Genomic DNA, 25,341 nt, shown 5'->3' with positions numbered 1-25,341 from the left:
CCTCTGTGGGATCAGTGTCCCTCTGAGCACAGACCAGAGCTGCTGGTTCATCTCACTGATGGATTAACATTTTTGTCTTCCATGAACACACAGGTACGTTAAAACTGCTCCAAACTTCACTCTGTAACGTCCCTCTGTTTGTATTTTTGTTTGTTGTTGTAACATCAGCCGCAGCAGAAGGAAAGTGTATCCTGATGACAGATATTCTTATTTTTATGAGGTAAACAAACAGAAACAGCGTGTTTGTAAATGATGGAAAGTGTAAAGCAGATGTTTTGATATGTATAACAGATTCATTCATGTTTGCAGTAACAGTGAAAGTCAGAATTATAGCAGTAATAAAAATATTGATCTTTAATTTTACATTTAATAAGGTCCATTTAATAATCTTTAGTAGTAGAGATATTGATCTGATGAGAAATAAATTTAAATGGTTTCTGGATAAATGAGTCGTCCATTCCTAGCATGTAGGTGTGTGTGTGTGTGTGTGTGTGTGTGTGTGTGTGTGTGTGTATATGTTGGGGGGGGGGGGGGGGGGGGGGGTGTGGGGGGGGGGGGGGGGTACCACCATCATCACTGCTCTGGGATGAAGATCAGCTCCAGCAGCCGTCATGTCTCCCTCTAGTGTTGGTGTGGAGTAACTGCACCCCTGTTTGTGTCAGCTGTGTCTCTCAGGAGGACAATTCGGCAGTAAAGCTGCTCTAATCTGTCCTCCATGTTTTCCAGGCTGGGTATGCTGACTCTACAATGACAGTGCAGTGGTTCGTGAAGGTTTTCCTGCTTGCTCTGGTGCTGTCGAGCCCGACCGGATGCCAAAGCAGAAGGAGGAAAGGGCAGAGGGATGATAACCAGGTCATCGTCAATGAACTTAAAAGTGAGTGTGTTGACCTTTAGTCAACATTTATTAAGTGTGTAGCAGTGGTAAGTGTGTATGTCCAAGCAGTGGTGTGGTCTTTCATGTGTTACTTTTGCTGTGTGAAGATCCTGGGTGTCGTCCCCTTAAAAGAAAGATTTTTCAGAATGACACGGTGTTGTTATGAACCTGAGTTTCCACTGATTGAGAAGATTTCCTGCAGCCCTGAATCCATCTAATCAGAATTCACGAGAACCTGGTCTGTGACTGCATGGATCGTGATGTTGTCCAGTCAACATCTGACTGGAGCATTCATCTTTCTCAGTGGAACCTAAGATGTGAAAGGTTCTGATCTTTGCTTCAGACATTCTTGGTTCTTTAAAATGTGTTTTAAGATTGCTGGTATTCCCTCCTTCACCAACAAATTTAGTAGTTTGGTCCATGTCCAACCTTTTAAAGGCCAAATATCTACAGACCACCTCTGTTGCAGCTTCACTTTCTAAACTTTCTCCTACATCTCCAACAGCAGATCTGCTCTGCTGCATGTTTACTGGTGGAGCAGTGAAAACGGTTCCCTCAAAACAGTTTCCAACAACGTATTTCCAACGTATTCAATCACACACCAGTGGTGGTGTTGTTCTTCTATCAGGCTATTAGGGCTTTTTGACTGAGCTGGTTCGGAGCCAGAGCCAGTCTTAGCACTGGTTCTTTGGCTTTCGATTGCCTAAGCACCAGCTCCTGGTTCTCAAAAGCAGTTCTATCCTGGCACCAACTCTGCTGGGCCAGACTGAGTCCTGCTTTACATTCAGCAGTTGGGGCATTGACCATTGGTCAACAAATTAGTTCAACAAATTTTACAGGAGATTTTTGGAGATCAGAAAAAGGAGCTGGGACACAGCAGCATTGGACCACCCAAAAGAAACCCACATTTCCAGATCCGGAATTCTGTTCTTGGTGACTGGCTGGCATTGACGCAGTCTGATCAGACTCTGGGTTGAAATTAAAGCCAGTTCTTTGCTAGCGCTGGAGCTGAACCACCTAAGCATTGGCTCTAGCACCAGCACTGGTTCTTTTTTTTTTGGTCAAAAAGCCCTAAAAATGTCTGTAAGAAGTTAAACTGTTGTTTGAGTGGGTTTGTTTTATCTTCCTATCCAGCCCTGATCTGCCCAGTGGAGATCATCTTCATCGTGGACAGCTCAGAAAACGCCAAACCTCTGCTGTTTGAGCAGCAGAAGGAGTTCATCCTACGCTTCAGCACCAAGCTGACGCAGCTCCACTCGTCCGGCTGGCGGATCCGCCTGCGCGTGGCCGCTCTGCAGTACAGCAGCACCGTGTCCGTGGAGCACAACTTCAGGGACTGGCAGGACCTGGACGTTTTCCAGAGTCGGGTGGCTTCCATGACTTTCATCGGCCATGGCACATACTCCGCCTACGCCATCACCAATGCCACCAGGTTGTTCCAGCACGAGACGTCGCCCAACAGCCTGAGGGTTGCGCTGTTGATGATAGACGGAGCTGACCACCCACGTAGCCCTGACGCCGTGGCAGCTGCTGCAGAGGCCAAACAGCACAACATCAGGGTGTTCACCATCCAGCTCTCTGAACCGTCATCCAAACAGAGCGCCATGGCTACCAAGCTGCGATCCATCGCCAGCGCCCCCCCACAGCAGCATGTCCTCAGCCTCACGGACAGCCAGCTGGATGACAAACTCTTTGCAGAACTGGTATGTAGAGTTGTTGGCACTCAGATGGAGAGAGGAGAAAAGAAAAACATAAATATAATGCACAGACTGATGCAAACAACAGTTAATAAGAAATACAACAATGTAGAGCACATTGGAAGAGGTGAAAAAGGCTATATCTCTAATGAAAACGGGAAAATCACCTGGATTAGATGGGTTTCCATCAGAATATTCTAAAAAGTTTGTGGACAAATTGGCTCCTATTTTAACAGAAGTTTATAAGGAATCCTTTTCATTGGGAAAGATGCCAGATACATTTAATGAGGCTCTGATCTCTCTTATTTACAAAAAAGACAAGGATCCCACTGATCCAGGTAGTTATAGGCCAGTGAGCCTGATTAATGTGGACTGTAAAATATTGACTAAAGTTATTGCCCTTAGAATGGAAAAAATATTACCATGCTTGGTTCACTCAGACCAGGTAGGGTTTGTGAAAGGTAGAACATCATCCGATAATATTAGACGTCTTCTGCACCTTATGTGGCTAAACAAAAATAATCATACTCCAGTTGTCGCTTTATCATTGGATGCCCATAAGGCCTTCGATAGAGTAGAATGGAGCTTCCTTCAATATACTCTTAGAGCATTTGGATTTGGAGAGGGCTTAATTCGATGGGTGAGTGTTATCTACTCAGATCCTAGGGCGGCAGTTTTGACAAACGGTTTCATGTCTCCATTTTTTAGCCTGAAGCGCGGGACAAAGCAGGGTGACCCGTTAAGCCCCCTGTTATTCATTTTATTCCTTGAGCCCTTGGCAGCCACAATTAGAATAAACAAGAATATTGGAGGTGTTATACATAGTTCGGAAGAGCACAAAATGTTTCTCTATGCTGATGATATTTTGCTTCTTATTAGAGATCCTTCCTCTTCTGTTCCAAAGGTTTTATCAACAACTGAAAATTTTTCAAAACTATCGGGCTATAATATTAATATTAATATAATATAATATTAACTGGCAAAAGTCAGAAGCCATGCCGATATCAAAGGGATGTTTCCAACCTCGTCTTTCTCCATTCCAGTTCAGATGGGTGCCTGTGGGAATGAAATACCTTGGTGTGAAGTTGTGTTCCGAGTTGACTAACATCATGTCGATAAATATAGAACCATTGCTAAAAAAACTGAAAACAAATTTGGATAAGTGGAAATTACTTAACCTTACTTTGTGGGGTAAAATTAACACTATTAAAATGCTGGTTGCTCCACAGTTTAACTACATATCAATGATGATACCAATAACAGTAAGTAATGCCTTTTTTAAACAATACAATTCACTAATCAAGGAGTTTCTGTGGAATGGTAAGAAAGCGAGAATTGGAGTAAGAAAACTCACAGCTTTGAAGGCTTGTGGAGGCCTGGCCCTCCCAGACCTGGAGCTGTATAATCTTGCATTTGAAATGAATAAATTGTCTAAGCATTGGAAAGGGGGTTCAAACTTTAGGTGGGTTAATATTGAAAAGAAAATTGTACATCCCTTTAATATCATCCAGTTTCTTTCTCAGAAATCAACAAATTCAATACAACAGAATCCAATCTTACAACACTCTCAATGGGCATGGGCGAAAGCCCATAAAATGTTAGGACTCTCTCCATATAAACAGACTTACTCTTCTGTCTGGAATAACCCTCTAGTGCGTATTGGAAAGTCTCCTATTTTGTGGCGGAAATGGCTTGAACTAGGGGTGCATAAAATAGGTCATCTGTATAGAGATAATAACTTTATGTCATTTAGTATGTTAAAAGAAACGTTTAATTTGACTGACAAGGGAGACTTTTGGAAATACTTGCAGGTTAGAAGTAGTGTGGGCTCAGTTGTTAGCCTAAATCAATTACGGACAGAGAGTACATTACAAGAATGGTTGAATAAGCCAGGTAATGTTCAGTCGGCATCAATGTTTTATAAAAATCTTTTGAGTAGTAAAGCCACAATATGTGATGGTCTAAGATTAACATGGCAAAAAGATTTACATACTGAAATTAGTGAAGAGGTGTGGAGCAACATTATTTCAAATTTGGGTTGGGCAACTAGAGACGCTAGAAGCAGATTTATTCACTACAAAACTATTCATCGCTATTATTTTACTCCATCAAAGCTTTTTAAAATGGGACTAGTACAGAGTGATACATGTTGGAAATGTGGAACTGATGTTGGGACATACCTTCATTGTTTCTGGGAATGTCCTCTGGTCTTTCCATTTTGGATGGAGGTTATCAGCAATTTGAAAAAATGGACTGGCTTGCCTATCCCAGCAGTGCCACAGTTGTGCTTGCTGGGAGACAGGACAATTATGCCATCTACATTTACAAAGGAAATGTTTGGATTTGTGGTGGCTGCATTTGTAGTGGCGCTCAGATTGATTCTACGGATTTGGAAGAGTCCTCATAGACCAAAAATTGAGGATTGGATCAAACTGATGACTGAGACTGCTGCATATGAGATCTTTATTTCTAAGGTACATAACATCCAGGACAAAGCTAACAAAACATGGACTTTTTTCATGTCATTCCTTAAAAATCAAGACTTTGCTGTGATTACAATACCATGATTGTGCCATTACTTTTATTTTATTTCATTTTATTTTTTATTATTTATTGTTGTTATCATTGTTTGGTTTGTTGATTGAGAAATTGAAAACACTTAATAAAAACCTAAATAACATAAAAAAACAATGTAGAGCACAGACTTAAATCCAGAGTCACACGTTACCTTTAAATAATTTCTGTTCTACTTTCAGGATACAGTTGTGAAGACTGGGGTGAGTATCATAAAGTCTTTTATGAACTGATAAACTACTGAAAGCACATACACATGTGCTTCTGTATCAGTGAGGCTGGTGTGCTTCAGCGGGATCTACCTTTATGCTAACTATGCTAACGAGCAGCTCTCTAACAAAACCCAATGAAAACAGTTAACGTTTGGCTAATTTAGCCAGCACAGCTGACTTACTGGTGTAAAGCTGCAGCTTCAGTGTCCCTTTTTAAAATCTTTCTCTTTTTTGAGCTCCTTCATCTGGGAATGCTAGCTTCATGTTGATCCTTTGTTTAATGCTTCGGTTGTGTTGTTTTTAACTTCCTTTTTTCTTTATCTTAGCGATGATAAAAACGGCTCCTGCTTTTTTATAAAAGCCAACTGAACAGATTTTTTAATTTACCGGGACAGTAACCTTTCGCTGATCTTCTCTTCCCCCATCTCAGTCAATGTGTGCTGATTCGCAGACAAAACACTTCTTATCCATGTTGATGCTATTTGTTCCTCACCAGCAGCAGCTGTAGTTTCAAAATGGTAGACTGTCATGGTGCTTCCCTACTGACTTACCCACTGTAAGTAGAAAAAAGGGTGAGTGGGGGGGTTAGAAATACAAAGCATGGATTTTGGAAGGTAAACATGTTTCAACAAATGCTTCACAATGTCCCTTTAATGTCTGACTCAAGACATAATGGGCAGAAAATGATAATTTCTTAACAAATAATAAAAAACAACCTAAATAAATAAAATTAATTTGGATATATGTACTGAAAATAACCGTGTATGTCAGAATTATTGTTGTACCAAAGTTATCCACCAGGGGCAGAAGAAGGCTTTGGAGCATAAAGGGGTTTTTAGCGAAAAGCAATGCAACAGGTCCCAGAAACTGAATGTATGTATTTAATATGACACGCCAAAAAGATGAAGGGCATAAAAGATGGACGGAGCCTGTAGATTTCTGAAAAGCTGAATTGAAGCTCATTGGGCGGTTCCAACCAACACCATCTTGGCAGTGTTGCGTGTGCCGTCACTCCAAGAAAATACAAAAATGGACCAAGAGGTAGAGCTGAGAGGGGGGCTGTGAACATCATGGTGGATGATTGACATCTAGCAAACTCCAAGCAGCCTGTAGCCAAGAGCTAACTGAGCTAATGGAGGAAGGCTAAATCTAAGTCTCTCTATTAACCAGCGAAATACCACGGTTGTGCTACAGTCTGTCATCTTGCCGCCGGATATCAGATACTCGTCCATCAAAAGACGCCTCTAATTATGCAGAAGTTCATGATTAAATTACTTCTAATCAGAGGAGTTTCACTCCCCCCACAGTTTTTATGAAGGTAAACTTGACCTATTAAACCTAAAATGGAATTTTGTACCAGGCTGTAAACATGTTTATTTCTGCTGTGGAGTTGGTCTTTTTAAAATGAGAGTCTATGGGGATTTGCTCTGTTTTGGAGTCCCTAGTGGATGATTGGCGGACTGCGATATTTGGCACTTAGCCATAGGCTTTACTTTTGTCCAACCAAGGTAGCCACTTGGTTACTACTCTCTTTTTCTGTGCATGGAAGCATGCAGGTGTACATACCTTCACAAATACTAAGAAGAAATAATTTTACATGGACATAATTAATAACATATTTTCTATTTTCATTTCAGTGTCCACAGCCAAAGACTTGTCAGTGTCAGCGAGGGGAGAGGGGTCACATAGGAAGTCCGGTAGGTGCTTTTTAATGAGCTCACTTGGAGTAAATGCACCCCAAGTTAGAGAGTGCTAATTTGTTTGCGTCCTGAGATGTGCTGGCGAGCTGTCCAGGGTGTACCCTGCCTTTCGCCTAAAGACTGCTGGGATAGGCTCCAGCTTCCTGCTACCCTTCAATGGACTAAGCGGTTAGGATAATGAATGACTGAATGAATAATTTGTTTACATGTTTATGCAGATTGTTAAAAAAATAACAAAACAAAAACCACCCAGAAAAAACAAGAATATAAAGCCAAAGAAAAAACAACAAAAATATTCCTATTCAACAGGAAAGGGAAGAAACAAACCCTTATTTAGTACCTGTCCTTCTCCATACCCTGATAAATTTGAATAAATACCACAGTTTTCTTAGTCATATACACAGTCACATCTATTATTAGTAATAGCCACAAGGTATGATTGTATGAGGAAATCATGTAGTAATAATATTGGAACAAAAATAATAATGATAATTGTACCAGTCATAACAATAGTAGCAGTAACAACAATGATAATAAAAAATTATCACCATGGATACCAATAATAAAACTGCATGCAGTGCAGGATGTGCAGTGAAGAATGTTCCTGAGTTTGTCTCAAAGCTGGACAGCCATTGCAAGTTCAACTGTTATCGACGAGGCCTGAAGTTGTCATGAAGAAACACCAGCGAGCAGCCTGGACTTGTGGGATCCGGAACCGGGTCTGCAGCGCTCACTTTGCAGACATAAAGTCGAAAGACTGAGGCTGAGTTGGATAGCCTTGCATGTCAAACTGAAGTGCTGTACATATTCAATACAGAGCAACTCAGTCTGGAGTCCCTCCCCTTCACGGGGGTCTTAAACAAACCAGCCACTCTGATTGGTTGATCTGAAGAGACTCTTGCCCCTTGCATTGCGTCACCATGTATCTTTCAAAACATTCAAGATGGTGCATGAACGTAGCAGGAGTTTGTTTCTTTTTGCCGTAGTTTCTGACTTCCAATTAGGTTAAAAAAGCAACACGGAGTTGCCAATAACTCCATGTAGCCTCAGGTTTTTTACAGCAAAAACGACACAGGTCATTTATATCTTTTGTACGGCATGCCATGTTTATTTTCTGCTGTTACGTTCGCTCTACTGAACACTTCCGGACATCGTAGGCCGCCTCTATACTGACGTCACATCTGCCATTTTTTCTGATTGGTTTATCTGCGCTTGTTTGTCCATCCATCCATCCATCTTCTGCCACTTATCCAGGGTCGGGTTGTGGGGGCAGCAGCCTAAGCAGGGAAGCCCAGACTTCCTTCTCCCCAGCCACATTTGCCAACTCTGCGGGGGGGATCCCAAGGTGTTCCCAGGCCAGCTGAGAGATATAATCCCTCCAGCGTGTCATGGGTATTCCGCAGGTTCTCCTTACAGAGAGATGTGCCCGGAATGCCTCACCAGGGAGGCGTCCAGGAGGCATCCTGACCAGATACCCAAGCCACCTCATCTGGTTCCTCATGATGCAGAAGAGCAGCGGCTCTACTTTGAGCCCCTCCTGGAAATCTGAGTTCCTCACCCTATCTCTAAGGGAGACCCCAGTCACTCTGTGGAGGAAACTCATTTCAGCTGCCTGTACACCAGATCTTGTTCTTTCAATCACAACCACAGCTCATGACCATAGGTGAGGGTAGGAACGTAGATTGACTGGTAAATCAAGAGTTTCGCCTTCTGGCTCAGCTCCTTCTTCACCACGACAGACCGGTGCAGAGTCCACATTACTGCAGATGCCGCACCGATCTGTCTGTCGATTTCCCTCACTTGTGAACAAGATGCTGAGATATTTAAACTCCTCCACTTGAGACAGGACATGACTCCCGACCCGGAGAAGGCAATCCACCCTATTCCGGCTGAGGGGCATGGTCTCAGATTTGGAGGTGCTGATTCTCATCCCAGCCACTTCACACTCATCTGCAAATTGCTCAAGTGAGCTGGAGATCACAACCAGATGAAACCAACAGGACCATGTCACCCGCAAAAAGCAGGGACCCAATCCTGAGGCCACCAAGCCAGATCCCCTCAACACCTCGGCTGCGCCAAAAATTCTGCCCATATAAGTTATGAACAGAATATAGGGCAGCCTTGGCGGAGTCCAACCCTCACTGGAAACGAATCCGACTGACTACCGGCAAAGCAAACCAAGCTCTGACACTTGTTGTACAGGGATTCTACAGCTCGTACAAGGGGGTCCAGTACCTCATACTCCCGGAGTAACCCCCACAGGAGCCTCGAACGCCTTCTCCAAGTCCATAAAGCACATGTAGACTGGTTGGGCAAACTCCCATGTCCCCTCCAGGACCCCAAAGAGGGTATAGAGCTGGTCCACTGTTCCGCGACCAGGACGAAAACCACACTGCTCTTCCTCAATCCGAGATTCCACTCTCCGGCGGACCCTCCTCTCCAGGACGCCTGAATAGACCTTACCAGGGAGGCTGAGGAGTGTGATTCCCCTGTGATTGGAACACACCATCCGGTCCCTCTTTTCAAAGTCTACCAGTCCAGTGGCACTGTCCCCAATCTCCATGCAATGCTGCAGAGTTGTGTCAGCCAGGATAGCCCCACAGCATCCAGAGTCTTAAGGAACTCCGGGCGGATCTCATCCACCCCTTGGGCCTTGTCGCCAAGGAGTTTTTTAACCACCTCAGCGACTTTAGTCCCAGAGATAGGAGAGTCCATCCCTGAGATTCCCAGCTCTGCTTCCTCATCGGAAGACGTGTTGGTAGGATTGAGGAGGTCTTCGAAGTACTCCCTCGACCAACCCAGAATTTGAGGTCAGCAGCTCCCCATCTCCACTGTACACAGTGTTGACGGAGCACTGAGCCGCCGGATGGTGGACCAGAATCCCTCGAAGTCGTTCGGAAGTCTTTCTCCATGGCCTCGCTGAACTCCTCCCACGCCTGTGTTTTTGTCTTGGTGACAGCTGAAGCCACATGCTGCTTAGCCTGTCAGTGCCCATCAGCTGCCTCCAGAGTCCCACAGGCCAAGAAGGCCCGATAAGAGTCTTTCTTCAGCTTGACGGCATCCCTCACTGCTGGTGTTCAGCAACGAGTTCTGGGATTACCGCCACGACAGGCACCAACGACCTTACGGCCACAGCTCTGGCTGGCTGCCTCAACAATTGAGGCACAGAACACAGCCCATTCAGACTCAATGTCCCCCGCCTCACTCAGGACATGGTTGAAGCTCTGCTGAAGGTGGGAGTTGAAGCTCGCTCTGACGGGGACTCAGCCAGACGTTCCCAGCAGACCCTCACAACACGTTTACGGCCTGCCAGATCTGACTGGTTTCCTCCCCCACCATCTGGGCCAACTCACCACCAGGTGGTAATCACTTGATGGCTCTGCCCCCCTCTTCACCTGAGTGTCCAAGGCATGTGGCCGCAGGTCTGCTAATATGACTACAAAATCGAACTGCGGCCCAGGGAGTCCTGATGCCAGGTGTACATTTGGACACTCTTATGTTGGAACATGGTGTTCGTTATGGACAATCCATGATGAGCACAGAAGTCCAATAACAAAACACCATTTGGGTTCAGAAGGGGGGGGGACCATGCCTCCCAATCACTCCCCTCCAGGTCTCACTGTCATTGCCCACGTGAGCATTGAAGTCCCCCTGGAGAACAAGGGAGTCCCCAGAAGGAGCACCCTCCAACACTCCCTCCAAGGACTCCAGAAAGGGTGGGTACTCTGTCCCTCCACCTGAAGGCAGAGGGAAACTGCCCTTTCATCCACCGGGATAAACCCCAATGTGCAGGCACCAAGCCGGGGGCTGGTGAGAATGCCCACAGCTGCTCAGCGCCTCTCACCATGAGCAACTCCACACTGGAAGAAGGTCCAGCCCCTCTCGAGGGTACTGGTTCCAGAGCCCAAGCCATGCATTGAGGTGAGTCCAACTATATCTAGCTCGAACCGTTCAACCTCGCGCACAAGCTCAGGCTCCTTCCCCACCAGAGAGGTGACATTCCACGTCCCTAGAGCCAGCTTTTGCAGCCAGGGATCGGACCACCAGGGACCCGCCCCTTGTTGCCGCCCAGCTCACACTGCACCCGACCCCTACAACCTCTGAAAGTCACAAACAAAAAGTGCTGAAAGAAGTGTGAACAGGATGGTTTGGACTTTGTTACTCAGAAGATGCTTCAAAACAGCTCAGAAATTTTTTCTTTTTCAGGATATCTGAGCATGTGCAGTTATATCACAGCCCTGGAAGATTATTTCACCTGAGTGATTTGGTACAGAGGGTTTTCAAGCAAGTTTTTCCTTTTTTTACGTTTTTAAAATTGGGCATGAAAGATACAAAATGATCTCAGTGATTTAACTCAGTGATTTAACTCAAATGAGTGTAAAATAACTAATATTGGTAAGTAGGTAAAACATAAAAGACATAATCAATGATCTTCCACATGCTGCTCTTGCCTTTTATATTCCTCTTTAAACAAGACTGTACTGACAAACAAGGTTGATCTGCTAATCAGTTTAATTTATAATCTTTCTAATAAACGCTGTCCAGGTGGACAAATCAGTGGTAGCGTCTCACCAGCATCATGGTTATAAGCTGTAGTGGTGTGAGATTCTGCACACTCTGCAGCTGATACTACTGTAGTATTCCTACTTCCACAACAGCTTCCACCTGGCTGTGGTGGCTTCAGCCCGACATGCATTTCCTCAGCCACACAGAGCCCACAAATCCCTCCGCAGTGTTTTTGTTATTCCTCGATAGCCAGGCATTCTCTCAGACTCGGCACCGGGGCCGGTGGCCTCCACCAACAGGTGCAGCTGGCTTGTTTCCAGAGCACGACCAGGAAAAGATGTCCAGGCAAGTTTCCCACAATGAAAGTGTAGCAGGTGGTCAGACGGCTGTTTTTACAGGCGGCAGTACTGAAGAGAGGCCCTTGGAAAGAAGCGAAGATCAATGGTGGCGGATTAGACGTGAACAAACACACCGGCTGTGATAATCTGAGAACCTGATCCACTGAGGTCCAGGTTTGTCTTGGCCAGAGGTCACAGACAGGTTGATTCTAGAGTGGCCTCTCTTTTCTCTTGGACACATTCATGTTGGAGGATTCTCTCCTGACAAAGCAAAAGTACAGTTTCCTGCAGACCATCCAGGAACTTTTTCCAGTGACATTTCAGAGCAACCATGTAGAACATGTTTTGCAAAGGTTCCATATTTAATGAGGAATCCAGTTGAAGCATCAGCCTCTGCGGTTAAGCCACGCGGCTTTTACAACATTCTGTTAAGAATAACATATTCTACTTATTAATTCACAACTTTGCTGAAATCTTTGTTTGGTCTGCATGTTTTCCACAACTTGCTCCAGTTTCTGTTTACAGTCCAAAAACATGCCTGCAAGCTTCTGCACTGGTTTGTTCTGTTTTCATGGCGAGGCCTGTTTTTCTGCCTCCTCAAATGACATAACCCTGAATGAATAAAGTGTATCTTCACATCTGACAGGGCTGTATGTGTAATGCCCATCTCTACAGCAAGCCGAGACACCACAATTCACCAGGAACACGGTGGAAAATGTAAATGGTTACGTCCTCCTAAAAGGAAATCACATTACTTCCAGTAAAGAGCAGAGGACAGCAGCCCAGTGCAGCTGGTATGAATAAAGTAATCATAGGAATGGTTGGAATTAGAGGGGAGCTGAGAAGCTCGGGGCGTTCAGCTGATGCTTTAAGGGGGAACCTACTTTCAGTTTTAAGTTCCTGATGCTTCTTAAAAATATGGATCCACCAAAACCACAAGTTTTTTTTTACCATCTGCGTACTCTAAAGCGAGTACCGATATAAGAAACGAACCTTTTCAGGCCTCAACCATTAAAAGATGACAAGAAAAGTCCAATTTTTTTAAGATTATGTCTTTTTAGACCTTTAACAAAATATAACAAAAAATTAGCAATTTTTGTGGGAATATTTGGCATTTAGTATTAGGTTATGTGTATTATGTGTAGTTTTCTGCTTGGCGGTATCCATCAGGGACAGAAGATTACTGAAAACCTTTTACCAGAGATGCAAAAAGGTCACAAAAGCCATAGAAACAGGGTTCAAAATCCCTTTAGAGTTCACTGGTATGGAGACCAGAATGTGAGGTTATTTATGTGATAAATTATATCACACATCAATTAAACTTGTAATTTAATAACGCATCAAATATGAACAGACTGGAACCTACATGTTCAAAAAACTTTCTAATTATGATTGTAGTTATTTTATTAGTTAATTTATTTTTGAAAATATTGAAAATCTTACATACTCCACCTTTCAGGGTTGTGGGGAGCTGGAGTTTATCCCAGCAATCATTGGGCGGGAGGCAGGTACGCCTGTACAGGTCGCCATTCAATCACAAGAAGAGCTTTTTTCCATCATAAATAAAATCAACATTTAAAAACTACAGTCTGTATTGGCTCTGGTTGTTTGGTATTATAATTTACGTCATGATCAAAAACATTTAGGCGTAAAAAATTTGTAAAATACAAAGAAATCAGAGCAAAACCTTTTTCCAGCACCGTAAAGAAACTTGACCTTGAATTTAGACTGTAGCTCCTGGTTACAGGATGATGATGAGTTCATTCATTAAATGACAAACAAACTAAACTGGTGTAAATTGTGATGGCCTGCCATCTCAGTTTGTTTGTATTAGGTGTGATTAGGAGAGAATGTAATGCACCTGCAGAGGTGGGAGTGGCTTAACTTATAAAGCCTGCTTTTGCCAGACTCACTCCCTGGGTTTTTCTCCTCTGGCTGGGCAGCATTTTCTCTTACCATCACGGTAATTATAATTTGTTAAGCTTTGGGTTGCATTTTTGAACAGCATTGCACACATGTTCACACAACCATTCACAGCATTTCACTACTGATATTTTACACACTCAGACCCCATTATGAGTTTGTTTTGAATAAGTTCGGTAAATAAAGAGAATGGGAATACTTCATCCTGTATTTGACTCCCTCTTTTGTTACCACTGTGAGCCCAGTTGGTAACAAAATGCTGAGGCATCAACACCAGTCTGAACTAAAAACGGTCATAGATGTCCTTTTCCATTCCTTTAGGGGCCTCCAGGTGAACCAGGCTCTGATGGAGCTCCAGGTCTGAAAGGATCTCGTGTAAGTTTAAACTATTTTCATATTTATCGTTAAGAATCCATGAGGTGTTTTTTAATGTTTGGTCTGGACTCCATCAGGGGGATCCCGGCATTAATGGGCGTCCAGGGATGGTGGGCCTACAGGTAAGCAGCGAACATTAATCTTACCAGTCGCGATCACTGGGATGTTCCTCACAGATCCAAGTAAACATGAGCTTGAATGTTGGACTTTCAGTTGTGTAAAATATTTCTGTTCATCGTTGAGATGCGCGTTGTGGATCAGCGGTGCTAATTTCTCATATTCCAACAAATGAAACTATTGATAATATGTGATCATATGAGTTGGTTGAATAAATTAAAAATGATATTTGATGTTTGATGGGAAATAATCAAGCAAATGTTCTGCAGGGACGACCTGGCAGCAAAGGGGAAAAGGTATGAATTCTAATTTAGTTTTTTGTAATTTTTGTTTCTGCTCAATGCTGGAATTTAATTATTATGAATCACTGAACACATTAATGTATGTTTTGAGTCCATTGTGATGAATGTATGGATGCCTTTGTTATCTGGTTATATTAAATGACATACAGTGCACACACAGACAGAGATTGTTGCCATAGTATTCCTACAGAAAAGCTTCAGTGTCAGACAGTTTAGCGCGGCTCAGTGCCCACATTAGACGGATGTCTGCCCTGAGCACCGCTCACCTATAGGGTCTGTTTTCCAGGGAGAAAATGGAGAATGTGGAGCCGAGGGAAAAAAAGGAGAACGAGTAAGTGTTGTGGTTTATCTTCTATTTCCTCAGCTTGCATGATTACAACCCTGAAATAAAAATCCTGATGTTGTGCTGTTCATAAACAGGGCACTGAAGGACCATCTGGCCCCCGAGGCCCCAAAGGAGAACAGGTGAAATTTGTGATCTTTTTATATCATTGATTAGATACAATCCATGCATCAGTTAACCAAAGAAGCTTCCAAACTTTGGTTGTCAGAGGGTTTTTCCTTTTCTACCACTGTACCAGGTTTACAGACATGTGATGAGAACAAAACCAAACAACTTACAGACAACAACACAGACTAATTTTTAGTTATTAATACTGAAATACTCTCATTAGACAACAGTCCTTACTGCTTGTGTTTATTTAGGCAAGCTGTTAGCTCTGGTTCCACTCCCAATCCTAAGACTGGCTGCACTCAGCTGTGTCAAAGAGTCAAATAATCCTTAGAAAAGATAAACCACCACAGAGATGTTCCATGTTTAGCAGAAGAGTACAGGATGATACTGGTTTGTGGTCAACAGGACACAAAAAAATCACTTAATTTAAATGAATTGCCTGACGTCAGTCCATTCCTCACCTGGCTTCAGGTATGAGGAATTCTCTTTCTTATGAAACTGTAAACTGTTCAGCTTTACAGATAAAAGATGTTTGACTCTGGTCCTCGGCTACAGCAGTGTTCAGCCTGATAAAAGCTTTTATGAGACGACGTGTTTGGGTGTGTGGTCAAACTGAAAGATGTCTGTGTCGCCCTGCTTCTGTGCGGAAACAGTTGGAGCTGCAGTGAAAGCGACACTCCTGGGCCATCTTCTGCTCTGCACTTGTGGAATGTGAGCTGTGGATTAGGTCTTAACCCCCTCCTAATATAGCCTTTCTAAAGCAGAGAATCCAAGCTTCCAATGTTTGGTTGAAGTGTTTGCGCAGACGTTGTCCCAGTGGATTAGGATTTGGGCACATATTATTCATTCCCTCTCTCCTTAAATGCTTGTTGCCCCCTTCAGCATTGGTGGAACAAGAGGAGCCACCATCAGAGTGCCACAAGGTTTCACGTCAATCTAGTCTGTCTCCATTTCCCATGAAATCTACCTGCCTGCACCGCCAAAAGTCTATCAATTTATCTACTGATGCACGTTTAAACCATCAAGTATCTCCAGCCAGCGTTCCTCAGGCACTTTTACACAGCAGGTTTGGATTTCTAAGCTGTCTCCGTTAAAAGATGCAACTGGTGTTTTCTTCAGAGTCTGTCCTGGTAGAATGAACATCAAGAAACAAGAAGCAGTTTTTCTTGCTATTTTTCACCATAACAGACAGTAATGGATCCAATTTACAGAGCGCTTTACAACATACCCATTATTCATACCTGATGATGGTAATGAATGTGTAGACAGCTACTGACGGACATGTGATGGGTGATCCTCACCAACATCCACCTTCATGCAACAGCAATGTCAACACTGAAGGTAACAAGGACACAACAGCTTGACTAGAAGAACAGGATTCAAACTGCTGACTGTCCAATCACTGAACAACCTGAGCCCCTACTGCCATGTAGAAACTCCACAAATATTCCGATAAATATAATTCTACAAAATTGTTCTGTGGGAAAAAAAGAAAGTATTGTTCCATTAAACCTGCCTTAAAGTGCTGACAAAGATGTTCCCATCATACAGTGCTACTGCCAGCACACATTCATAGTGGTTTTAGCTTCGTCATTAGGACCTGGGTCATCGATCACTGTGCCGATTAGGGGTTAGCACTATTCACTGTGGTTGTTAAACCATGCCACCATGGTTTAAGTGTTTGAAGGGGGCAAAGGGGCCCAAAGTAGGACAAGAATGAAGTCCTGTCCTCAGCTGAAAGGAGTGGCACCCGGCGTGGTCTTCTGCTGCTGTAGACCATCTATTTCAAGATTGGATGTGTTGTATGTTCAGGGAGGATATTCTGCAGATCTTGGTTCCAGTAAACATTGGAACCAATGTTTACTGGACTTCCTGTTGCCTTCCCATCATCTCCAACCAGTCTGTCCATTCTCCCCTAACCTCAAGTTCCTTTTATGTTCTTTGTAAAATCACATGTGCCTTCTTGACCCTCCTTGATTTGTTCCTTTTGTAGGGATCCAGAGGGGCACCTGGAGAGCAGGGACCTGAGGGACCATCTGGACCTAAAGTATGGACTCTGACAACAAGCAGACACTTGACATAAATTCCTATATTCACAAATTAAGTTGTGGGAAATTATGTGTTTATTTCCACTTCTGTTAAAGGGTGACCGTGGACCAAGGGGAGCAACTGGACCTCCAGGAGATAATGGTGTTGGGTTCGCTGGTCCCAAAGTAAATTCAGACTTTACCTAATATTCAATTAGAAGGAAATTTTGTTGCCTTACTTGGGAACTCGTTGCCTCGTAAACAGCTTGTTTACCTTTTACTTTGTTTACTTCTCAGGGCGACAAGGGGAACCAGGGAAGGCCAGGCCCACCTGGACCAATGGGTCTTGGTGAGCCAGGGATGCCTGTAAGTTAACACCATTAGGTTTAGGAACTTCTGAGTGGTTTTGGAATTCCAGTTTACATTTTTATGGAGGTTAGTAATATTTTTGTTTGGTGTGTCAAGGGTCCACCAGGACCTTCAGGGATTCAAGGCTCGCCGGGGTTTACTGGTGAGGGTCTCCCAGGGCCCAAGGTAAGTTCAGAAACATCCAGCTTCCATATGAATAAAGCAGGTATCTTTATTTTTCTATTTTTAAATTACAAAGAAGAACTTAATAAAGTTGAGTAACACAGTTAGTAACAGTTTTAGCAATTTATGCATACGTCACTCGCGCATCTTAACGTCTGAAGCAGTCCAGAAAGCCTGGATGTCCGTGTAAATCTCCACAACCATCTTCAGCAGTGCATGTTGCGTGTTTGTCTGTTCTAGTTGGAGAGGAGAGAAGTCACATTTTCATGGCTTTTTCATGAAGAAAAACCAGCGATCTGCTGAGTTTAACCTGTGAGACCAATAACAACACTGTTGGTCCTAGAAGCCTGTAAGACCAGCAGGTAAATGGCCGCCATGCCAGATATCCGTATTTTAATGGGCCTAAATGGGACGTTCCCTTTCTGTTCAAGTCCGACTTTAGCCATTTAGCAGCAGACGTTCCATGAGTGGCAGATGGCCAATAAATCAGTACTTTCCTCGGTCCACATCAGAGGAACAGAAACTGATTTTTAGTCTGTTGATGTTAAAAAAAAAAAAGAGCAAAAATACGATTAAAGATGTTTCGAAGCTTCTTGAGTGGGTTAGAAAATCCTCTGGCAATCTCTAATAATTTTCTTTTCTTCATTGAGTGCGAAAATACAATATAGATAAACCCTTCTGGTCGCTTTTGAAAGTTATGAGCTTGCACAAGTGATGTATGCATAAATTCTAGGTTCTAATAAAGAGACAATGTTTTTAATGTTTTGGCTCTTTGAGTCAATTTGATTTGAGTCAAATCTCACTGTATTTCACCATGCTCCTCTAACAGGGTGAGAGAGGGTATGATGGCCCGAAGGGGAGCCGTGGACCTCCAGGACTGGGACTCAGAGGTGATAAGGTATGAATGACCGTTGCTAGAAGCTCAAACACATGTATCATAAAGCTGTGATGCTGTAAAGGATGATATACTTCCCCTCTTATCAATCTGACAAACAGGGCAATGTCGGTGCTCCCGGGTTGCCAGGTTTGGTGGGATTTCCAGGAGCCGGTATTCAAGGAGAAAAGGCAAGGCCTTTATTCAGTGGAGACCTTGTTAAATGTTTATTCCACGGTTGTGTGACTACATTTAAAAAAAAATAAAATTCCCCTCATGGCTTTAGGGGGACCAAGGTCCTATTGGCCCTTCTGGTCCGAGAGGACCACCAGGAACGGGTATTGCTGGACCAAAGGTCAGTAACAAAGTTTTGAAGAAAGATGAACCTATGACCTTTGTTTGTAGAGAAAGCAGAATATCTTGTTTTTATCAATATCTGTTGCTTAATGTGTGATCTACATGGATTTTATGGTTCTTCCAAGCAACAATGTCCAGCAGTTAAAATTGAAGCCAATGGAGAAGTACCAAAAGCTGCATTTCCCCCCCTCATCCACTGGGGGCTCCAAAACAGAGCAAGTTCCCATAGACTCCCATGTTAAAAAGATCAGTTTCACAGAAGAAATAAACATGTTTGCAGCCTGGTACAAAAGTCCATTTTAGGTTCAATAGGTCAGGTTTACCTTCATGACAACATTGGAGGCGGGGGTGAATTGGGGGAAACTGTTCCTTTCTGTAATTTTATCAAAATTTGGCATATTTAGGGGTGTGACCTTTTGATTGACAGGTACCCGATATACTGCTTCAAGAAAGAAGACTGTAGAAGAGCCGTGTTTTTTTGGCTGGTTAACAGCGTGACTTAGCTTTAGCCCGCTTACCTCCGTTAGCTGGTTAGCTCTGTTAGCTCAGTTAGCTCTTAGCTACAGACAGTTTGGAGTTCACTTGATTTCAATTATCCACCCCCACGCTCACAGCCCCCCTCTCAGCTCCACCCCTTTGACCATTTTTGTATTTTCCAAGAGAAACGACATGCGTGACGTTAGCTCTTCAGAAACCTATGGGTGACGTCATGGAGGCTCCGCCCATCTTTTATACAGTCTGTTGGTTCCTCAGTCAAACGAGGCTGCTGTTGAATATGCTACAGAAAGAAATCTGACTTTACGTGATGTGATGGAGAGCTAAGATAGGAGATCTGACTGTAGACATGCTTATGTTTTCGTCCTGATCCAGTTGGAAAGGTTTAAACCACTGATGGGATAAATGAGATGGATGCTGATCAGCTAAGATGAGGCATTTACATGATGCTTTCTTTAAATATCTGAATGGACATTTGTTGAGAAATCCTTCAAATAATCCTGCCAAGTCTTTTTCTTTTTTTTTTTTTTTTTTTTTTTTTTTTTACACAAATCATGTTTACATGCGCAACATTTATGCAGCTGGATTCATTCTGAACTCTTAGTAGTACACATTGTTCTACATGTACTGATTGCACTGATGTAAAAACATTACTCTGGGCATGATCAGTGTTTTCATGCATCACATTAAGACAGAATAAATAAGTTGATGATTATCTGACTTCCTGAAACAGCAGCAGAAGAAGAAACTGATTTTCATTGCATACAAACATCATTGCATGCAGCTTCGTATTTATTTTGGTCTCACCCTGCCTTCCACTAGCTGTAACTTTTTAGTCGTTTCACTTTTAGAAAACCTTAAGCTAACAGTGCAACACTAATAAAAGCTCAGGATTATGTAACGTTAACGTACAGCTGACATAACTGGCTTGCATAGTAAGGATAATTTCTACCCAACACTCAGGAAATGTCCTTTTATGCACGCTGACCCTGGCATATCCGGCCTTTCCTGGTCGGAATGAAATTGTAATCCAAATTGTTGTGACCGGATCTGAATCTTCTCATTGATGTGTTTACATGAAGCTTGTTCATTTTAATCCAAATACCCGCATCCATGTCAACATGGCGAGTGATGACGTTCAGGTTGCTTCATGTGAAAAACACTTAACAAACGTACAACTGATGTCAGACCCCTAAGGTCTGAGGTGGATTTGTTCCATGTTGGCCACAGGGTTGGTTGGTTTGGCCCTATGACGGCCAGCAGGTTTTAAATGTATCCCTGCTCCAACACACCTGACACTGAATTGAGGGGTCCTGCTGTATATGTAGGATACATGATTTCCACTCTGTAATGTTTTGGAAACTTAATAGAAGGTTCAGCCTTATATTTAGTTTAATAGAAAATAAAAATTAGAAAATAAGCGCTAAACAAATTCTATGGATGAAAACTGACAGCTAACACTTCGATATCAGGGGCGCACAGACACAGTGCCACGTCACCTGCTACTCTCCTCTAAGCAGAATATGTCAGTGTTTCTCAGTCCAGGTCTTCAGGACCTCCTGCCCTGCATGTTTTAGACATGTTCCTTTTCCAACACACCTGGTTAACAAGCCCTTATTTCATTCAGGTGTTTTAAAGTAGGATTATCTATTTAAAAAAAAAAAAAAGCAGGGCGGGGGGCCATGAGGACCTGGATTGGGGAACACTGGAATATGTTTGTGTCTCAGCAACAATGTCAGTACTTTTAATGGTTTAGATTTATGCTGCACCTAATTGTGGACGTGCTTACATTCGATCAGTTATTCATCCCTCTGCACTCAGTCTTTGTGATGGTACGCTACATGTGTAGCCACAGCTGTCCTGGCAGACTGACAGCTGCCAGTTGGGACAACAGCCTCTTCGACTGCCACCAAAACACTCACACCATCGCTTCATACACCAGCGATGCCACCACTGGAGGTGAAGGGCACAACAGATTCATACCGCCAGCCTTCTGATCGCTGGATGATCAGCTCTGCCACCTGAGCCACTGTCACCCATAGCAACACTACCACAGCAACAATCAGAGGAGAAATGTCTTGCCCAAGGACACAACAGCAGATAAGTAGGGGAGACGGATTCAAACCACCAAACTTCCAGCCACTGGACATCCGCTCTACCATCTGAACCAGTCAGCCACTAACCTAACCGTTGATTTAACCCCTTAAAATACTGCAGTGTTCACCTAAAATGGGTTTTTATGGATGAAATTCATGTTTTCTTGGACGCCTGCTGATGGAACTGGACTGTTTGTTCCAGTATCATGTGCCGCTGGAGTGGCTTCAGAGATCCAACCCATTTGTGACTGTTCTGAAAAAAGCTCTTTCTGGAATGGAACTCATCAGGGTTTTCCATTCCTGCCAGATCCTGTAGGACCAGGATGAGTAATCCTGGCACACGTCATTCACATCTCAAGCTTTCCAGTGGTGTGTAGCTACTCGGAAAGGACAGTTAGAAAATGGATAATTATGTCCCGCTACTGCGACATCTGGTCCTGACGGGTCAGAGGACTTACACAGAAACGTTTACACCAAGTCATGTTGACCATGTTTAAAGCTTTTTGTTCAAGCAGTCTTTAGACCAAAACAGCTTTTTTTTTTTTTTTTTTTTCCAGTTTGTCTTCCACTGGAATTTTTACTGTGATTTGTGCTTCTGTCCAGGGTGAACAAGGCTTTCCTGGAGAGAGTGGACCTCAGGGAGAGAGGGGCATTGGTGTACCAGGATCAAAGGTAGGGGAGCCAGAACCTGCCTGAGTAAAGACACGTTCAGAAAAATGACCAATAAGAATGAAAAGGCTGAAGCTCGCACTATGAGTTGATAAATGAGTCATTTTTCCAGGGTGAGCCAGGACCTGAGGGGGCTGCTGGGATACCTGGCATTCCAGGTGAAGATGGAAGTGTCGGGACCAAGGTGAGTCTGCAGGTCCTGGAATTCTGTTGGATCTAAAGGTGCTCAAATATCATCCATTAATTCTGTTGTGGAATTGTGAAGATGTGGACCCAAGTGTAGAATGGAGTGGCAGGAGGCTGGAGAAATGCTGTAATTGTATTTTTAATTAAGAGACAACGGAGAGGAGCTAGAAACAAAGAACTAGCAAGTGAAAACAGAAACCAGGCAAACGGGAAACAAGGTGAGACAAAATAAACCAGAACAGAGAGGACACAACAACCACTGAAAAAATTTCTATTCAACTCAGCTGTATTTATACGTAACCAACGGAAAACACCTCTTCTCAGGTAACTTTTACAGTCACATTTCAGTCTAGTCCAGTTCATTTTAGTCCAGTTAAAACAAATCGAGCTGAAGCTACCTTAACCAGAACCAGGAAAGAAAACCAGAAAGAAAAATCTCCATTAGAACCAGAATGAAAAACCGCCATCAGAATCAGATCCAAGAAGGAAAACCTCCTTAGCAAAGTTAATGCTCCAGCTCTGATTTATCTTCTGGACATTGGAAGCCATCTGATGGAAAATGAAATGTGCAGCCAGCGCTGCCATAACACTGTCAAAACCTCACGTTTAACTTTGCGACATAAATCCTCTCAATAAGATGTGTATCAGGAATCCTAAAAACAAGGTTTCCCCAAAGAAACAGCCAACAGAGCAGGTTCCAGATAACTGCAGCTGTTCTGCCTTGATGACTGACATTAGAATAATAGATTAAAAACTGACTGTCGTGTTGTGAAGATGTTTGACCCACATGCGGGAAAAAAAAAAAAAAAAAAACCACACCAAGCAATCCTGGAGAATTAGAAAAAGTTTTTATTGAAGAATGAAGGGGTGCAGTTCCAGGAGATCTGAAGGCTGGTTTCTGTAATGATAGATATAGGAGTGGTGGAATGATGAAAAAAACATCTTGGGATGTGATGATTTTCCTACTTGTTTGGAGTTGTAGAGAATCTGGGAGGTGTCAGGTGACCCGGGAAGACTGGTGTTGATAGGAGCCAGTGAGGGTTTTTCCGTTGGAGGGCGGACAGGCTGCACCAAGATAATTACCAGATCCGGAGGACTGCCAGTGAAAGAAGTTTCCAAGTTGGTGGTTATTGTAGAAATGATTGCTGGAGATGACTACCGCAGGGAGAAATCACAGGAAGCTCAGAGAAATCCAAGATGTTGGCTTCTGGAAAAAACAAGGATTCTTAATGTTTCACAAGAATGCAAGAGTACACAAGGAAACACTGGAAGGCTTAGGCTTTACCACAAGGCTCGACGCTCAAACGACGGACTGGCTGTCAGCTCCAGATGTAGTGCTGGGGAGTTGATCACAAATCGTCCACAGATGTGCTGGAATCATCCTCCAGAAAAGGATCCTCTGGCACCCTCTGGTGGAAAAATACCTCATAGAAAACAACCCAGATCCCTGACATCCACATCACATTGTTTTATTGATGTTTCATTCTGAGATTTTTCATTTTTCATTTGGTTTATTTGACCTGAAATGACCTTAGGCTGCTGCTGTGCATGCATTTGTTTAAACCAGGGCGAGATGGGGTTGCCAGGTCTGAGAGGCCCAGAGGGAGCACCGGGGAGAGGCATACCTGGAGAAAAGGTAATCATCACTCCCCCACTGAACAGCTGCTGTCCAGCCTTTTATATAAACACTCCTTCAGAGGGCATCCTGATCGTTTTATGTTCAGCTGGAAGATTCCAGTTTTAAGAGCTGCACACCTTACGCATAAAATCATAGATGCTCACAGAGTTTATGGCGGTTTAGGTGCCTGTTGACTCACCTGTATTGATCCTGATGTTTGCACAAAGATAGCTGCTGTTTTATTTGCCTGTCAGAGCAGAAATGTGACAGTAATGTGCCAACATGCCAGTCATATGTATGTGGCTTCCAACAGGGCGACAGAGGAGACCGAGGCCCGAGGGGATTTTCAGGTCCTTCAGGTCCAGTTGGACCACCTGGAGCTAAGGTATGTTGAACACAGGACAGGTGATAACATGTTACGACTCAGAATGTCCAGATTTAATGTCCGTATTCGAGTTTAAGAATAAAACAGAGGCTGACTGGAGTTTTACAGCCAGTCTGAATCAAAATGTCGCTGAAGCGGTTTCATCCTGCTGCTGGAAGTGATGCAAAGGAGCACAGTGACCTCAACTGTAAATGCTTAACTATGGCTGCGTTCCCATTATGCATCGATTTTGTGCGAAAACTAAATATCGCAATAAAAACATGCTAATGGACACATCTACGTTTTGAAGAAAGTCTAAAATATTGCTAAGAAGTTTGTCTGCTCTCATGAGGTGGTTTTTCAGGTGGTTTGACAGAAATATATCGCAAAGGTGCAATGGAAACACTTTTTTCTCATTTACGTGTCCCCGGACGTGACACGGGGGTCGTGACCAGTTCATTTCCAGTAAAGATGGAAACCATCAGAAACCTACAGGTGACGTCAAGGAGGCTCCGTCCATCTTTTTAGTCTATGCTTTTAACACGCATGGTGGTTCAAGTTCCCACATTCATAGTCACTTAGATCCCCTTTCTGCTTAACACTCAACTCAGTGTGAACTTCTGCAAGTTGTCGTCACTATGGCTACATGACTAAAGGTGTGGAGTTGCTGCCATGTGATTGGCAGATCAGATATTTGTTTTAATGAGGTGAACAGGTGGAGCTGACAAAATGGGCGGTTGGTGTATTTGCAACTTTCTCCCACAAATCATTACAACTCTGTACCAAGTATGTCAGTAGTCACATTTTAAGAACAAAAATTATTTCCTAAAATCTTGGTTCAAAATATTGGTTATGAATAAATTGATGTAGATGGAGGATCTCCTGTCCTGGACCTTATGGACCACTTTTTTAAGCCTTGTTTCCACCAATGTGTACGGGTCGAGACAGGACCGTAAAGGTGTGGGTGAGGATGATTAACTTGTGTTGCTACCTTACCTGAGAGGCGAAGTATCAGGCGGATTGCGATAGATGTCTGAGCCACGTAGAAGCAT

The 25,341-nt window shown here is 43.3% G+C and overlaps 1 protein-coding gene across 1 annotated transcript in view; it reads left to right on the top strand.

Annotated features, from left to right (window-relative positions):
• col28a1a (collagen, type XXVIII, alpha 1a) overlaps positions 1 to 25,341 on the top strand; it is a gene marked incomplete at both ends in the record, with an annotated part of 45,336 nt that overhangs the window by 9,648 nt on the left and 10,347 nt on the right. The window contains 20 exons of the mRNA XM_079258783.1: positions 727 to 874; positions 2,009 to 2,577; positions 5,328 to 5,348; positions 6,995 to 7,054; positions 14,146 to 14,199; positions 14,277 to 14,321; positions 14,586 to 14,612; positions 14,905 to 14,949; positions 15,039 to 15,083; positions 17,066 to 17,119; positions 17,217 to 17,285; positions 17,397 to 17,465; positions 17,565 to 17,633; positions 18,460 to 18,528; positions 18,627 to 18,695; positions 18,791 to 18,859; positions 22,056 to 22,124; positions 22,234 to 22,305; positions 23,875 to 23,943; positions 24,239 to 24,310. Of these exons, the coding sequence (XP_079114909.1) occupies positions 727 to 874; positions 2,009 to 2,577; positions 5,328 to 5,348; positions 6,995 to 7,054; positions 14,146 to 14,199; positions 14,277 to 14,321; positions 14,586 to 14,612; positions 14,905 to 14,949; positions 15,039 to 15,083; positions 17,066 to 17,119; positions 17,217 to 17,285; positions 17,397 to 17,465; positions 17,565 to 17,633; positions 18,460 to 18,528; positions 18,627 to 18,695; positions 18,791 to 18,859; positions 22,056 to 22,124; positions 22,234 to 22,305; positions 23,875 to 23,943; positions 24,239 to 24,310 (1,764 nt within the window). The remainder of the gene's footprint in view (positions 1 to 726; positions 875 to 2,008; positions 2,578 to 5,327; positions 5,349 to 6,994; positions 7,055 to 14,145; positions 14,200 to 14,276; positions 14,322 to 14,585; positions 14,613 to 14,904; positions 14,950 to 15,038; positions 15,084 to 17,065; positions 17,120 to 17,216; positions 17,286 to 17,396; positions 17,466 to 17,564; positions 17,634 to 18,459; positions 18,529 to 18,626; positions 18,696 to 18,790; positions 18,860 to 22,055; positions 22,125 to 22,233; positions 22,306 to 23,874; positions 23,944 to 24,238; positions 24,311 to 25,341) is intronic.

This window comes from Telmatherina bonti (genome assembly GCF_933228915.1).
Source record: "Telmatherina bonti genome assembly, chromosome: 19".
Classification (NCBI taxonomy): domain Eukaryota; kingdom Metazoa; phylum Chordata; class Actinopteri; order Atheriniformes; family Telmatherinidae; genus Telmatherina; species Telmatherina bonti.
Note: the sequence above shows the minus strand (reverse complement) of the source record. Positions and strands in the feature narration are given on the sequence as shown.